Genomic DNA, 14,728 nt, shown 5'->3' with positions numbered 1-14,728 from the left:
TCCATCCACAGGAGACATGGAGAGGAGGAGACCAGTGACAGCACTTAAGACAGGAGGGTCTGGAGAGATGGCTCAGCCGTTAAGAGCACTGGCTGCTCTTGCAGAGGACCCGGGTTCAGTTCCCAGCACCCACATGGCAGCTAACGACCATCAGTAACTCCAGTTCCAGGGGATCCAATGCCCTCTTCTGACCTCCTTGGGCATTGCACAACATGGGTGTATCTACCTACATGCAGACAATACACTTGTACACATAAAATAAAAATAAATAATAATAATAAAACAGGAGGGTCTGGAGAGATGGCTCAGCAGTTAAGAGCACTGGCTGCTTTTGCAAAAGATCCAGCTTAGGTTCCCAGCACCCTCATGGCGGCTAACAATCATCTGTAACTCCAGGTGATCCAATGCCTCTTCTAACCTCCATGAGCACCAGGCACGCATGTGATACACATACATACATGCAGGTAAAACACTCAAATACATAAAATAAAACCAAATCTTAAAAAAAAAAAAAAAGATAGACAGGAGAGACAGCCCTGGGTTTGAAACCTGTGACCTGGGTCCAAGCCTCAGCCATGTGAGCAGTGGGGGTGGGGCTCAGGCCAGGTGGTGACCATGGCGGCTGTCAGGCACACAGCAGGCCTCACTGCTCAAAGACCCTGGGAACGAGGAGAGCAAGGCCACCGGACATCTCAAAACCCTCATTAATAAGCTGTGCAATGCTTGCTGTGTGTGTATGAGAACCTGTTCAGATCCCCAGGACCCACATAAATAGCCAGGCAAGATGACTCACACCTCCACGCCCAGAGCGGAGAGGGCAGAGACAGGAAGATCCTAGGGACTCGCTGGCCACTTCATACCGAAACCACTGGCTTTGTTTCTCTCCATTATCCAGTGTGATGCCCTTCTTTTCTTCCATACAGCCTATAGGTCGCCCCGTGTCTAGATACCAGAAGGAAGCTTTACAGCACAACCACGTCTACGGCACTGGACACACTGCTGCTCAAAGTGAGCACTTCCTTAAGAAACACCCCCGCACAGCACTGGGGTACCGGAAGATGAAGCACTTCTCTCTGGCTGGAGAAACATGGGCTGAACGTCCCCACCCCCCGAAAAAAGAGTCAAAAGTCACTGGCCATGACACGAGGAGGAACAGTTCTGAAGGAGGGACGCTGTTGGCACGTGGCAACCCTGAAGGAAGTTGGGGGAAACAGAACAAGTGTAGACCGGACACAATCATCTACTGAAAGTCAAAAGCGGCAGCACGTGGGCCGGCGGCCCCTCGGAGTCTTCCGCTCCCTCATTTCATTAGCAAGCTTCCCTTCTTATCTATGAATTTCTGTTTCCCAAACTTGATCTGGGCATCAGACATGTTTGAGGCTGGCTATTGAAAACATTTCCCATCAGCTTCTAGCAAGACACCTATTTATCTTGTGGCCACAAGCAGAGCTGAAGTGATCTGGCCCTGCCGCAAGGCAGACAGTTATTTCATGCCCTGTTAATTCCTAATGCAGTAACTACAATATCATTCCTACTTTCAAAAGAGGTACTTTTTTTTTCTTTTTTAATATGTGGTCTAAGTGCCCAAATGAAGAACATCATCCTAATGACGCGGAGTCCCAAAATATAACCTCATTACAGCTACCGCTGCACCAACGCTGGCCTCCCAGCTTTGAGGCAGTTAATGCAAAGCCTGCAGCACTGTGTTCTTTTTAGGCAGCACAAATAGGTCAGCAAAAATCGCACATTTGAAAATGACAGTCAGAAGTGACAGGCTGGCGTTCCCACCCAGGGATGGTCCAGGCCGGGGAACACCTTTCACCGCAGAACAGTGGGTTTTACAGGAATCAGAGCAGGGTCCAGGCTACCACCAACAGCCTCAATACCAGAGGTGCTCACTGATCCCAAAGGCAGCCTGTCTGCAGAAAGGCACACCTTAAGATCAGAGCCGAGAGAGCCCTGGTGCAGAATGCTGCCCTCCAAGTAGACCAGCCGTCACCATCTTCATCACGGCCTCTGTGACCATTGACTACAGACTGTTAAGATTGGGCCTGTTGAAGTTACTTCATAGAAGGGGGTATAAGGAAAGTCACAAGACTCCCCACTTAGTGCTCAGCCACTCCCTCCTGCACCTCCTGGCCAGCGGAGCGTGAGTCTGCCCTAACTGAATGTGGCCTTGTGGTCTCGGGAGGTACTAAAATATAGAGACTGTGGGAGGTTAACTGAAGAGGGGGCTCCATCTATATAGTTACGGGTAAGTTGTCATCCATGATGGGGTGACTTTCTGGTGGTGTGGCTGTTTTGGGGTCACCCACGCTCCTGATGTTAACCCCTCATCTATGCTCTGTAAGTCAGCCCAATAAACTCCTTAGTTCCCCTAAGTTGGGCTTCGGTGGCATCTTGCTTTGGCCTGTCATCGGTGCCCTATCATCGGGGAGCAAGAGACTGTCTATAGCTACCCCCAGAAAAAGTGGGTGCTGTAATACCCCAAGTGCCTCCATTTTGTGTAAGTGTAACTGGTCAATCATCTGGTCACAGGCTCACCCCTAGGAAGGCGGGTCATGCTAAGTAGGCGGTGGAATACCTAGTGCATTAATGAGATAGCGAGTTTTTCCTGCCTGGAATCCCGCCTACCAGCGCAGAACTTCGGTGGAGCCCCAGTCAAGTAGGTCTCTGTAAGTCTGTCTGTCTTTCTGAAAGGCGTAAGTTCCCTTTTTCTTCTTCTTTAAGGCTTTGAGCTGCCTCTAACATCCTGTATTTCTTCACTTTCTCTAAAGCGTCCTTCTCCCAGCCACGTGGCTGCCAGTTGGCCAGGTGTCTGACCTCCCACACAGGCTCTAAACCAGCATACCCTCAGGTCTTTCCTTCTTCCCACCGTTCACCTCCTCAAGGCGGCTGCCACGATTACCAGCTCGCCTGCCCTGAGGATGTCTTTTTCTTTAAAATTCTAATAAAATTGTAAAAGCTCAATTTGGCTGATTTGGAACTTTTTGAGTCTGGGTAGTCTTTCCCGGTGGTCCTGAACTCTGTAACCCTAGTGTGATCACCAGGACGCACCCGGTCTGGCCAGGGCTAGAGAAAACCTAACATGCCACCAATCTGGCCACTTATGGGGACAATTCCACAGACTGGTTTTCAATGGACTCTTTCATGCTCACATAGTCCCACCCCTTCCTGTCACCTGATTGGTTCCCATCATACCCTATGACCATCTATGCTCCTTTCTTTGAGGTTGGGCCTGCCTTCAGCATCATATGCACATTCCACACAGGGCTTTGACATTCCAGGAGCAAATCCTCAAAACCCAGATCTGAAGTTGCGTGCTTGATTTCTTATCTCCTTTGTGAGACTGAGACCACACTTTCGTCCTTGCATTCATGCATCCCTCAGTATCTGCCCCAATGCTGGTGGGGCAGAGCACACCCAATGAGTGGCTGACAGATGGAGTTACATGCTGAACAGCAGGGACTGAGCTGACCTGTAAACCTCAGCTCCCACTGAGAACCAGTGAGTAAGCTTAAGAGCCAAGCTCCAGTCCCAGGTCTGCCACTGGCTTGTGGTATGATACGGGCAGAGAGAGGTCTCTGAGGTCCAATCTCTCCATCTATGAAATGGGTGTGATAATATGTGTTTTGCATAGATGTTTTTTTTAAGAGAACCAGATGAGACCAGTATGCCTAGTTCATAGGAGACTTGTAAGCCTGCGACTGTTACACTGAGAATGTGGCTTTTGTCTTTTGGGGGACTCAGCAGCAAAGGAAGGTGGGAACTGGAGAGTTGACAGCTGGCCAGGCTCTAAGACACTCCTCTGTTAGGAGAGAGATGCATATCAGAGACAGAACAGTCTGTCATCATCTGGAGCCAGAGTTTTCTTTTTGGGCCCTGAACTTGGGAAGGAATCCTCTAGCAAGGCCTTCTGGGTGATGGCTGACATACTTGGCCAGTGTGACCATGGTCTTGGGAATCCTGGAGGCATGGTAATCTTTAGAGCCAGCTCTGGGTCCTTAGTAACCTCCTACCCTAAGCCCCTTCCTGGGCCACACCAGATAGGCAGACAGGCCCTGCTCCAGACCAGCTAAGAGCTCATGGGTTGCGCTCTGGCTCTGTAGCCCCCTTTCCTCTTCTGCAGCCAGCCTCTGTCATCCCTGGAAGCTTGAACTAACAGCTTCAAAAGCCACCACCCCTACCCTGTGCCCAGCTGAAGAAGTCAATGTGTGCAAAGGCCCCAGCCTCCCAGAACAAAAGGAGCTAGAAGGTGAGCCTACCTCCAGCAGGCTGTTAGTTCTCCTGGCCTCAGGGAAGGCTTACAGCAAGCAATGTGTTAAACGGTAGCCCCCCCGATGTCTTTATCACGCCCTTGAACGGAAGAAACACCTCTCGGGTGGTAAAGGATTCACAGCTCCAAAACCATGGCTGTCTATCTATTGAGGGAGGCGGTAGCTGGGCTGGCAGGGACTCGGGCCTGGGAGATGAAGGTGCTCGTCAGGGGGACCTGCCTGGTGGAATCCACAGAGAGAGGAAGCAGAGTCCAAACTGTGTAGGCCCCTCCTGCTAGGGAGTGCCAAGTCCAGTGTACAGTCCCACTGCAGCTGGAAAAGGCTTCCCAGCCCCAGTCCAAATCACAGCTAATGCAGGGATATCACAGATGTAGCACAGGAGTTAATATGGCTAAAAAGTCCACAACCACTGAAAGGTAATGACTAACGTAAAGGGCCATTCCTGTGAGTGAGCAAGGAAAACTCAAACTGAAACCGGACTGGGTATCATCCTCCATGGGTCAGTGTGCTACAGGGTCTGGGGGAAGGGACCACGTCCAGTGCAGGTGGGCATGTAATAGAGCAATCATTCAGGAGCAGCTTGGCAGTGTCTAGCAAAACTAAAAACACCCATACCCAGCAATTCCTGTCCAGTCTGCTTACATACACAAGAAGTGTGTAAATGGGGCACATTCAAAGTCTTTAAAAGTCCAGGGAATGGATTAACTATCTAAGCAAGGGAATATTATAGAACCAATAAAAGGGATCAAAATATCAGCACAGATACAACTCAGCAGTGCTATTAAGTGGAAAAGATCAGCCGTAAAACAACATGTAAGTTTTTATACATATACAATCATCCCCAACTTCAAGAATTCAGTTCACATCCCATCTCACCCAGAGAGCATCTCTGATCACTGCAGCTCACTCTGGACTTCTAGGGACACTTACCCTACAGATTCAGGCTTTCACCCCTCTCCTTACTGTGAATGCCCTTTGTGTGCAAACACGTCTGCTTTCTTGACCTGCCTGTGAGTCCGTGGGCAGTGAACACGGATTCTGCGATCTCTGTAGACACCTCACAGTCTTGCTACAGCAGGTACCTGGCCAGTACTGCAGCCTGGTTCAGTGCTGTTGCTTCAGTGCCTGGCGCAAGTGCCAGTGTTGGGAAAGACCAGCCATAGTAAGAGGCATAGCCATAGGTGGCCTCCCACACCAAAGAAGCCAGAGGGAAAGGCATTGCTGACTGCCTCCTTGTCCTACCACCCTCTAGGCTGCTCATGGTCTGTGTGTGTCTCTCCTCCTCATTCCCAGGGAGGGACCAGGCTATAGTCTGCAAGTCTGAGCACCACAAATAACTCCAAACATAAATATGGCCTAAAAATAGTCATAAATCATTCTGTATTCCATCCAGTGACAATTCTAATTTATAACGTGAGGGAAGAAAGTGAACACGGTGGCTTTTTTTTCCCAGGGCTTCGGAGCTGCTGCTGAGGACGAATTTCACCCCGCTGTTACTTACAACCACAAGTCCCTGATTTACGTATTACTAAAGATGAAATATACCAGAGGCCTCTGGGCATGGGGGCTGCTCGCTGCGGTTTAGCGTGAATTCCCACAGCCCGTCTGTGTCCTAGTGTGAGCAACTTCTCCCCTCAGTCCCCAGAGGAGGAGGAACTTTCTTTTGCTTTCTACCTTTTCTCCCCACTGTGGGAAATCAGCACCCTCTCCTAACAGAGCATTCACCCCCAACTCTCCGCAAGACTGGAGAACACATTTGCAGGGTCCTTGTCGCAGCTCCGGCAGCACCTTCGGGTAATCTGCATATTAATGTTCCTTACAGTCGATTAAACCCCGCTGCAAACGCTGAGCACGGGGGAGAGGACCTGGAACTGGAATTTCTCATACCGGGATTTTCTTCCTTCATCATCATAAAACATTCTTATTGGTGTATTAAAAAAAAAAAAAAGCACATACACATAAAACAAAAGTTATCTCTCTCCACGGGGTAATATAATAAAAGCCATTTGATGCTATTTTTAGCAGCCATAAAAGCACATGATTAATACAGGAAAAAAAAAAAACCCAACATGACAAAGTGTGTCACAAAAACCGTCAAACTCGCAAGGATAATCCTTAGAACTCAAGTGGGCTCCCAGGCCTCGCTATGCACTGGAATCTTCAGACACTCAGCATACCAGTGGACCTCTCTGAAAGGGTGGGTGGAGGGTCCTGGCCTAAAGCAGCCCTGGCCACACATCCCTGAAGTTGAGTGATAGACACCTGGAGCTTGTCAGGAATGTGAAGACGTGGGTGCTGGTTAACTAGCAGGTTCCGTGGGATACCTGCTTGAGACCCTCAGGAGCTGGGGAACTTCTCCAGGGCTGCCCACAGGCTGAGCAGCAGAGCAGCCGGGTCCTCTCAACCCCAGCACTGTGAGAATCATGCTCACCTTGCGAACCCACCTCATTATCTTTAACCTCTACTGAAGCTGAAACACCCACAGGGAAGTGGAAGACTGGTCAGCAGAGGGAGGGCTGCCCAGCTCTGAAGGACATCCTCAGCTGGCCTGAGCACCTTTGGAGACCATTTCTCATGATGACACCCCCTTTCCCAACACCTGCACCCCTGCACAGTCTCAGTGCACCTGGAACACCAGCAATAAACACAGAAGAGGAATCTGCAGACCCCTTCCACGTCCCATCCACACACCAATGACCCCCGAGGAGGGGCGCTTTGGTCACTCCCAGTTCCACCGGAAGAGAAACTTGGATAAGGAAGCAGAAAAGCCGCAGCAAACGGCAGGGGCGTGGCAAACAAAGAATCTTTGGACCCTGATGACCGGCAACAGATTACGCAAGCAACTCCCAATTCTCCAAGGCAACCCGGAAATGACATTTGGGGACAAGAGAGCCTTTTCTACTCTTTACCTCCACTCCCTGGACCTTGAGTTTCATGTGGTCCTCTCTGGTCGTTTTCCCGTCTTTCCTCTTTTTCCAGCAATACCCATCCTTCCTGTATTTCACTTTCTTCCTGTTGTAGAGAATCATTGAGCCATTCTGCGGTCTGGAAACAACAAACGGTCAAGTTACCAAGAGAACCAAGCAGAAGAGAAATTTATGAAGAAAGCATCACAGACCAGTAAAAATCTCTGCAGAAAAGCAACGGTCCACATTTGCTGGGATATCAATTTTCACCTTTTATTGCAACTCCCTGGATTAACTGTGTTTTATGGCCAGCCAAAATTTGCTTGTGGATTTGGTACCTAATGAATTAAATGTGTCAGTGACAGGCTTAAAAAAAACACCCCCTTAGCAGTAGCCACAAAGTAATCAGGATATACGGTGTGGGGGCCCTGAGCTCTATGAGGGGGGAGAAGTAGGTAAAACAGAAAGAATAAAAGTAAAAAGAGCACGGGGTATTGTGCAGGCTGCAATATCGTATCTCTTGTAGAAGGATTTTCTACACATCTTTTAATCCATCACCCAGCATTAGGAAATAAATAAGTTTAACGCAGACGCTAGATGACTGCGTTAAGGGCAGACCAATGGAGGCGCTGGGCGCCGAGGCCAACCACTCTTGATTCATTGCTTGCATTTAGATTACTGCTAGACACCGGAGAGCATCACAGTTCTCCCTCTCCGGCAAGCTAAGTACCCGATTCCTCCCCATTTGGGTTTCAGCTGTCAGAGGTCTTAGGTAGGGCAGGTATCCTCGTGTATTCCTTCTGTGGCCACAGTAGCTTGGGAAAATGGCAGACGAGTTTGAATGGCCATTCTTGTGTTTTTTAAAAAAAACCAATAGGGTTGGGGAGATGGCTCTGCAGGTAAAGGGCTTGTCTTGCAATCTTGAGGACCTGAGTTTGGATCCTGAGCAATCAAGTAAAACGCTGGGCATGGTGGTTCATGCCTATAATCCCAGAACTTGGGAGATGGAGGCAGGAAGCTCAGAAGTTCAAGATGATCCTTGGCTACTTAACAAGGTTAGTCCGAGATGCAAGATCCAGATCAAGAAAGGAGAGAGAGAGAGAGAGAGAGAGAGAGAGAGAGAGAGAGAGAAAGCAGGAGGGGGGAGGGTTTAGGGAGAGGGGGAGGGGGAGGGAGAGGGAGAAGGGGAAAGAGGGAGGGAAGGAAGGACAGTAAAAAGAACAAACGTGAGTAGAGAGGAGAGAGATGGCTCAGTGGTTAAGAGCACCAGCTGCTCTTACAGAACACCTGGGTTCAGTTCCCAACACCCACAAGGTGGCTAACAACCGTCCTTAACTCCAGTTCTGGGAGACCCAACACCCTCTTCTTGTGGGCACTGCACTCATGTGGTACACCTATATACATGCAGGCAAAATACCCTGCATCTGAAGGTGCAGTAATCACATGTTTTGGTTTGGAATTTCCAATGAGAGAAAGAATTAAGACCCCCGGCAGCTGCTAGCAGGTGCTGTGACAAGCCACTTCCAGAATAAAGTTGCAGCAGGTGCAGGCAAGGATGGATCTAACCCTGAAGCCAGCACACCCACCTGGTGGCCAGCGCTGTGCAACCTGCACCTGACGACTGTGCCCAGAACGGCCTGCCTGTGATTCTGCTTGTGCGTGGGTGGGCTCCAACGGCACTCCATCTCAACCAATACCAGATACGAGAGCACTGCACAGCAGTGGGCAACTGGAGTAGCTTCAGATGCTCCTTGGCGTCTCTGCTTCTGGGGGGAGGGGGTGGACGCAAGCCGATCTGGCCTCCTGTCGCTCGGGGAGAGCCACCCGCCTCTAGCTAGCTATCCTTTCTGCCTTGAACAATGGGCCGTTTCATAATCGGGCGCTGAACATTGCCTATTGATGGCTTAATATTCCATTGTCTGGAGGAGGGGAAAGAACCAACCTGCAGCTAATTGAAGTTCCCGCCCAGCCCGACTGTGTCATTCTACAGCAATGCGATGACTGAACGGCAATTCCGTGGGAAATTATAGACTTTCAGTGCTTCCCTGCACTTCACTGTTCCCCGATCAGCACGCAATTGGTTTGTGTCGGTGTCGGTTTCCTCCCTCAGCCTGCACTGACTAAAACAATCGGGAAACAGCTCCACAGGCTTGTCACAGCACTGTCACCTGACGGTATCTGTCTGTGCTTACAAGTCTGCAGGGAAACCTGCACACTTCGTTTCCATTTCTGCAGGGCAGGTGGGCCCTTGGAGATAAGGAGGAGGGGAGGAGGCTGAGCTGGCCTCTCGTTCAGCCCCAGCAGCTCTGGGTACTTGAAGGGTATCCTCCTAATCCTTGGCACACCCGAGAGGAGATCCACAAAGTCCAGTACCTGTACTTAAGGTTATTGCCTCAGATAAAGAAAGAAACTAAAGGAATATGTTGGGACAAGCAGACAGGAAGTCACCCAGCCTCTAGGGACCAAGACATGACCTGTGACTTGCTCCATTCCTAACCTGTCTGAACATTGTAAACAGACCTCAGCCCCTGTCCCCAAATTGCAATTGGTTCTGAGAGAGGGGACTCCCCGAACACAACTGTGTGCGATCAGAATTATAACTGCACTCACCCATGGAGACCCGTCTTCCTCTTTTGACCTCACTTTGGAATTCTGGGAGTGCCCCCGCTCTGTGTCACTATTACAGGAACTTTGGTTGTTCAATTAAAATGGACTGGAGGAATGGGTTGCTCATTTTAACTTATAGTAATGAGGAGCCCAGCAGTGTGCCATGTGCCAGTATGATTCTGTTTGAATTTGCTTCTGCTCTGTGTGATGGGGAGACCCTCACTTTAGCCCTGGGTCCTAAGAGCAGCAAAAGGGGTCTATGTGCCCTGTACAACAGAGTCCATGAGGTTGTGCTGTGGTCCCTAATGCAATCATAGCAAGCCCCAGCCTGTGGGACAGGAAGGAGGGAGGGGACAGGGGTGGGTTCTGGGAGGAAGGAGAAGGCTAGGCCACAGGGGCTTACAGGGAAGGGCCTGCATGCACTCCCTGACCACCCAAGGCAGCACAGGCCTGAGTAGCGCAGGGAGGCAGGACTAGAGCTGCAGATAGAACAGGGGGCTGTAGAGGAGGCCTGGGGACAGCACGTGCCTGCAGCTGGCGGAGCGCGCAGCAGCTCTGGCTCTCAACTGAGTACTTTCATCTGTACACCAAGCCTGTGAGGTGGGCTTTGCCAGCATTCCCATTTAATGAGCCTTTCAGGCTACAGTGTCTGGTGAGTCAGTGGGTTCCAGAGCAGCAGAGGGGTGAATCTGGCCTGCCCCCCTGCTAGGGTCAGCAGAGTCCAGAAGCTTCCCTCCCCAAGGGAACAGAGGTTAGGAGGGTAGAGGTCAGACTTCCTCTTTTGCATTTGTGTAACTCCTGAGCCACCCCCAGGCTTCTCTTAAGGGGACTCGGTAACTTTGGGGCTGTCCCAGGCCTCACCTCTGTGACTGGGGGAACTGGGGTTGTCCCAAACTTTGCCTAAGGAGGTTGGGGTAACTGGGGCTGTCCCAGGCTTCTCCTCTGCGACTAGGGTAATTCTGGAGCTGTCCCAGGCTTCCCTTAAGGAGGCTGGGGGTAGCTGGGGCTGTTCTAGGCCTCCTCTCTGTAACTGGGGTAACTCTGGCTAATCAGCTGTCTCCTCTGGAGTTTCCCACAGAGGTGACTTGCTGAAGAACACAAGGGCCTTTATTCACATTCCTCCTTTTCATCCTTCCGGTCCACCTAGTGCTGCTTCCTGGGGTCTGCTGTGGGATAACCACTGGCACTAAAATTGGGCTCTCAGGATCTCCTTCTGGGAGAAGCGGAGCCAAACCTAACCATCTAAGGGACCCCCGGGGATGCTCCTGAGCTCCCCCACTGCAGCTGCAAAATGCAGAGATTCTAGAATGGAAATGTGACTGCCAGAAGCTTCTTCCTAGCAGAAGGCTGCTAGCCAAAGAACATGTATCTAAGAGACTAACACTAACCAAAACCAGTTATACTCCGCATGATAGAGAAAAGATCTTCAAACCAGAGGGAAACTATATATGCATATATACTATGGATGTTAATAGATGAGTGGGTAGGGTAGGTGGGTAGATAAATAGGAAGATGATAGAGGAAGGGAGATGACAATAGATAGAAGATAGATGATTGATAGATGATAGATAGAAGATAGATAGATAGATAGATAGATATAATAGAGGTAGATAGAGATAGATAAATGATGACAATGATAGATAATAGAGGTAGATATAGATGATAGATGATTAGATAGATAATAGATAGACAATAGATAGATAGATGATAGATATAGATGATGGGTAGATGATAGAGGTAGATATAGATAGATAGATAGATAGATGATAGATGATTAGATAGATGATAGATAGATGATATAGATGATGGGTAGATGATAGAGGTAGATATAGATAGATAGATGATAGATAGATGATAGATAGATAGATGATAGATAGATAGATGATAAATGATAGATAGATGATAGATAGATGACAGATGATAGATGAATAGGTAGATGAATAGATAGACAGAGGTAGACAGACACAACACACAGACAAATGAAAGAATTACTGAATGCTTCTATCTACTATTTTAAAAAAAGACAATTTAAAGAAAATGAAAATATAGGCATGAATTCAACAAGGAATTATCCCAACATAAGGAGAACTATAAAAATCTGAAAGACCTCAAAGCAGGTTCTGGTACATGCACAACTGTGACAAGCCTAGGCTAGAAATAAAGATCATGAAAATGTGAGTCTTCCCCCCAAGTTAATTCATAGGACAATTCATAATTCAAGGACAAAGAGAAGTCCATTAAGATTTTTTTTAATGTACCAAGTTTTCTTAGAAAGTTTACTTAGGGATTGGTGCAATGACTCAGAGGTTAAGTGTGCTGGCTGCTCTTGCAGAGGACCTGGGTTCAGTTCCCAGCACCCACGTGGTGGCTAACAACCATTCATAACTCCAGTTTCAGGGGACCCAACACCATCTTCTGACTTCCACAGGCATTTCACAACATAGGTGTACTTAAATACATGGAGGCAATACATTCATACACATAAAAAATAAAAATAACAAATAAAATATTTTTTAAATATTTTATTATTTTTATTTTACAATTGTTAGCTGCCATGTGAGTGCTGGGATTCGAACCTGGGTCTTCTGTAAGAACAGTCAATGTTCTTAACTGCTGAGCCATCTCTTCAGCCTCATAAATAAAATATTTAAAAAAAAAATAAGGTTTATTTAGAAGAAAGAAACACAAAAAGAGTCAGGTAAAGGTCATTGAAGGAGCCCAAAGCCAGGCCTGGTGACTGATAGGTAAATTAAGTGGGTTGGGAGAAAGCACCAGGACACAGACAAGAGCTCCGTCAGGGTAGATTTTATTGGCAGAGAAAGCATATGGGACAGTCCCCAATTCAGGATGAAGGAGCTGTCAGTTTACAGGCTGTTGGCTGGGGGCTTTTATAGGGGGGCTAGATAGTGCAGAACATGGGAAAAATTATTCCAAGCAGAGGGGTCTGGATCTTGTCAGGAAGAAGCAGTTTCTGCTGAGACAGTCTCTTACATCAACTGGGTCTTGGGTCATGAGATTAAGGGGTCTACACATTGTAAAACTTATCAGGTGGAAGCAGCTCTTACATCAGTGGGTCTGGGGTGCAGGGACCTGTTTATCTTCTAAGATTATCTGGGAAACAGCTCTGTGCTGAGACAGCTCTAAATGCATCTGCCTGGCCAGTTCCCGCTTTGCAAGGGGACATCAGGGCCTGTCTTGTGATGCTTGGCTGCCCTGGGGGAGGGTCGTCTGCAGACTGGGACTTTAACATTGACAAAGGCTGTAATCTTGGCTATTTGGGAGTCAGAGGCAGGGGCACTGAAAGTTCAAGGTTTGTCTTACCTACAGAGTGGGTTCAATACCAACTAGGGCAACTTAGTTTTAGAAAAAGGAAGGGGAAGCTGGAGAGACGGCTCAGTCAGCAGTTAGGAACACTGACTGCTCTTGCACAGGATCTGGGTTCAGTTCCCAACACCCACATGGCATCTAACACCCTCTGTAACTCCAGTTTAGGGGATCCAACGCCCTCTTCTGGGCTCCACAGGCATTGCACAACATGGGTGTACTTCCATACACAGAGGCAAAACACTCATACACACAAATAAAAATAAATTTTTAAAAAGTGAGGTGACTGAAGAGCTAGCTCAGCCAGTAAAGTACCCATCACACAGGCAGAACGACCTGATTTTGGAACCCTAGAACCCATGTAAAAGGCCGAGGGTGGCAGTGCCCCCCAGCAAGGAGGGCGGGGGGCTCGGGGAGACAGGCAGGTGCTTCCTAAGCTCACTGGCCAGCCAGCCTTGCCAAATCAAGGAGCTTCAAATTCAGTGAGAGACTCTGTCTCAAAAAAAAAGATGGAGGGTGACTGAGGAGACACCTCTCAGTACCCTTGGGCCTCTACAGGCATGCACCCATGTACATATGTGCTCCCCAACACACACATGCCCACATACATACTAACAAGTACACACACATGCCATACAAGCAAAAAGGAAAAGTCAAAAAGAGAGCTGGTGATATAATTTAGTGGATGAATGGTTGCCTAGTAGGCGAAAACCCCAGGTTTAATCCCAGCAAAACACACACACACACACACACACACACACACACACACACACAAAGACCAAACTGTAAAGCCTCTATAGTTTCCAAAGTATGGGATTGACATGTAACTACAGATCAGTGGAACAGAATAGAAATTCCTACGCACACATACAAGTTTAGTATGTGAAATAAATGAGCTATCTCAGGTCAGCGGGGGAGAAGATGGGTCAACCTTTTAATATGCGATATTGAGATCGCTGAAGAGAAACTGGAAAAAGTGCCAAGATACATTATTTCTAAGTGAACCAGCAGTTTTCCATGTAATAAGTAAAAGCATTATATTCAAGAAGAGAACACAGGTAGAGTTGTCTATTAGCTGAAAGCAAAGAAAACTTTCCTAGCCATGATTCAAATGTTACCACCAATATGTACAGGACAGATATGTCAGAACACACAAAATAAATATTCTAGACCATTTTCCAGAGTGGTAATTTATTCACATCCCCATTAGGGATGCAGGGGCAGCCTGGAGTCTAACCATCTTCTCCAAGTTGAGCACTTGTCTGTCTTTTGGGCTGGAGCCACCCTAGTGAGTATGTGGTCATTTTAATCTGCATTTCCTTAATGACTAACTATGTTAAACATCTTTTCATGTCCTTATTGGTTATTCAGATAATTTCTTTGGTTAAATGTCTACATGAATCTTTAGCCCGTTTTCTTTTTTTAAAAAATTTTATGTGTATGTTTTGTCTGCAGGTATGTAAGTGTACCCATGTTGTGCAATGCCTGCACAGGCCAAGAGAAGGTGTCAGATCCCCTGGAACTGAAGTTAAGGATGGTTATTAGCTGCCATGTGGGTGCTGGGAACTGAACTCAGGTCCTCTGCAAGAGCATCCAGTGCTCTTAACCACTGAG

General features: G+C 48.1%; 1 protein-coding gene across 2 annotated transcripts in view; it reads right to left on the bottom strand.

Moving 5' to 3' along the window:
* Camta1 (calmodulin binding transcription activator 1) overlaps positions 1-14,728 on the bottom strand; it is a 912,046-nt gene that overhangs the window by 451,230 nt on the left and 446,088 nt on the right. For both annotated transcript variants that reach the window (XM_017795412.2, XM_029558273.1), the window contains one exon: positions 7,187-7,322. In XM_017795412.2, the coding sequence (XP_017650901.1) occupies positions 7,187-7,322 (136 nt within the window). The remainder of the gene's footprint in view (positions 1-7,186; positions 7,323-14,728) is intronic.

The sequence above is a fragment of the Nannospalax galili genome, unplaced genomic scaffold, assembly GCF_000622305.1.
Source record: "Nannospalax galili isolate Female #2095 unplaced genomic scaffold, S.galili_v1.0 scaffold1488, whole genome shotgun sequence".
Classification (NCBI taxonomy): domain Eukaryota; kingdom Metazoa; phylum Chordata; class Mammalia; order Rodentia; family Spalacidae; genus Nannospalax; species Nannospalax galili.
This window is presented reverse-complemented; position numbering and strand designations above follow the sequence as displayed.